The sequence below is a fragment of the Penaeus vannamei genome, chromosome 22 (genome assembly GCF_042767895.1).
Source record: "Penaeus vannamei isolate JL-2024 chromosome 22, ASM4276789v1, whole genome shotgun sequence".
NCBI classification, from domain to species: domain Eukaryota; kingdom Metazoa; phylum Arthropoda; class Malacostraca; order Decapoda; family Penaeidae; genus Penaeus; species Penaeus vannamei.
In genome coordinates this window covers 13,145,076-13,147,575 of record NC_091570.1, presented here as the reverse complement: position 1 = coordinate 13,147,575, position 2,500 = coordinate 13,145,076, and the positions used below count along the sequence as shown (strand labels likewise).

Genomic DNA, 2,500 nt, shown 5'->3' with positions numbered 1-2,500 from the left:
ACGCGGGACTAGGAACCGTGCCGACCGTTTTCGTCCTGAAGTCCTCGCCCTCGTCCTCGGAGGAGGAGTCGATATGAGGGATGGAGTCGAAAATGCTTTTCATCGACGTGGTGGACCGCTGTGTGCTGCTCCCTCCCGGGTCATCCTTGAGGCACGAAGGACTTCCCTGACAGCAAGAGCAGGAGTCGCCCAGGGCGTGCTTGCCCTCGCACTCATGGTTGGAACCTTGATCTCCGCTTGGTTCCTGTGGCTTCTCCAAGGTGCCCTCCTGCTGGTAGATCAGCGTCTCCTCCGACACTGATCGCTGCAAACACTGGCGCTTTTGACTTTCTTCTTCGGAGGACTCCCCCACGACGCTGGTATTCAGCACAACACTTATAGCGTCCTCCTCACTGGACTCGAAACTTCGGGAAGTCGTGGACAGAATAGACTCTCGAGAGGCCCAGGCGCTGGACTTGACGAAAGAAACGATTTTGGCACATTCGGGGTTTGACATCTCTCTCATCAATGCTATTTCGCGCTCGAGCGATATCTTTCCCTTCACATCTTTGGCTATTATTTCACTTCTGCGCTTCCTGTTCTTGGCGTCTCTGACTCCACAACCGCAAGATCCTGGCGGGTCGGCCTCGAGGGCAAGTGATGCCCGCCGCTGCCGCAGGAATGACTTGTAACTGCGCGGCTCGACCTGCGGCGGGTCGGGGGTGGAGAGGGACCTCAGCAGCGCCTTGTGCACGGCGGGGAGGGTGGCGCTCCCAAGCAGCATGGCACTCGACCCGTTGGCCGCGTCCCGCCTTCTGTGGCCCATCAGCTTGGACCGGAGGTAGCGGTACTCCTGCTCCTTCCACTCCACCGTCTGACAAGCGCCGAATGCCTCGTTGACGTCGTCCAGGTGTCCTGCGGAGTCCCGCACGGACAGGTCGGCATCCTTCGCATCAGAGTCCGCCGACGATGACCTCCAGTCCGGCGACTTGCTCTTTTGATCCTCCAGAACATTCTTGACTTTCTTGAGAATGCGACTCAATTCCGCTGGCGTCCCTCGCGACCCCTGCGTGTTAGTGGTCATGCTGCTTGCCTTTGCTGCCGATTCGCCCTCGTTCTCTCGCCGGCGCTGCTTGGAGGACCGCAACCTTCACATCACTTGCTGCAGAGGACTCTGGAGCTCCTGTTTTACACCCGGTCGAGTTGGTCTATGACGTGCATGATCGTGTCAAGGAACTGCATGGCGCTTCCTGCCCCTGGGATGAATACCATGCACGCGTCAGGCGCCACGAACCGGCCATTAATGCAACCCGTCCATCATCTGCAACAGAAGAAAAAATATATTGATTAGTGATCTGTTTGCTAAGAGACTTGCATGACTGATAATGAAACGGTAAGTAACTGCAAGTAACTGCGGCGTCATTACGAGTGAGAGACTGCAATTACCTGCATGACTAACTATCATCTGCACCGAAACTCTAGACTGTATGTCATCTCTGCCACTCCTATCGATACATTGTACGACCTTGAATTTAGTTATGGAACTTTCCTCTTTCTCTTTCCTTCTCCTCTCTAAAAATACAATATAATCCTTAACAAAGCAAACCAACACGATACACAACGCGGCAACACGCACATCATCAATACATCAATTGAGCAAAACTTTCAGAGGACATTTCCCATACTCCGCCATGTCAGAGACCGATCCGTCCATCTTAAAAAAGAGAGGGAAAAAAACAATCTACACGCTAACAAGTGATCCTTCCCTGCCTCATCTCAAGCCCTGCTTCTCGACGCCTTGTGGCCGCGGCAGCGAGGACAAAAAGCAACTTCTCAGGCAGCCATTATTGCAACTACCTGCGGCGTCAACTTCCTGCCAGCGCCGCACCCTCAAGCCACACATAAGGCGCTGACGGAGGAAGAGTCTTGAGCCGTGAACTGACAATGTTGCAATTATGCAAAACTGCAAACGGACTGCGAAGAAAATATGCCTGCTACTTACAGTTAAGTGAGCGCCCTAGTAACTTTCTTCATCTTTCATGAGTATGTAAACACATACAGAAGCCTACACTCAAACTCAAGCACACCCGCGCATAAAGACAGTCAGATACAGGCAAGCAAATACAAGGTCGAGCACGCACGCACGCACGCACGCACGCACACACACACACACACACACACACACACACACACACACACACACACACACACACACACACACACACACACGCATATATATACACGCACACACACGCGCGCGCACACACACACACACACACACATATATATTCGCACACGTATTCAAACATCCCTCCGTTATGCATCTCGGGAGCGGAAACGAGCGAGGGGCATCATTACGGGGGCATTAAAGGGCATTACATGGCAGCGATGTGACCCTGGCTCCGGGGTAACGGACCATGGACCCCACCACCCCTCCCCCACCCCCTTCCCTCTTGCGCCTAGGCAACGGGTACGTGACTTTATTCAGGCAAGTGACGATGTCATTCGAGAATTCTTTAAA

General features: G+C 53.5%; 1 protein-coding gene across 1 annotated transcript in view; it reads right to left on the bottom strand.

The window, feature by feature from the left end:
• The window catches only part of LOC113828664 (puratrophin-1), a 374,753-nt gene that overhangs the window by 289,586 nt on the left and 82,667 nt on the right, over positions 1–2,500 (bottom strand). The window contains exon 2 of the mRNA XM_070136620.1: positions 1–1,300. This exon is cut by the window's left edge and continues 150 nt beyond it. Coding sequence (XP_069992721.1) covers positions 1–1,063 — 1,063 coding nt within the window. The 5' untranslated portion in view covers positions 1,064–1,300. The remainder of the gene's footprint in view (positions 1,301–2,500) is intronic.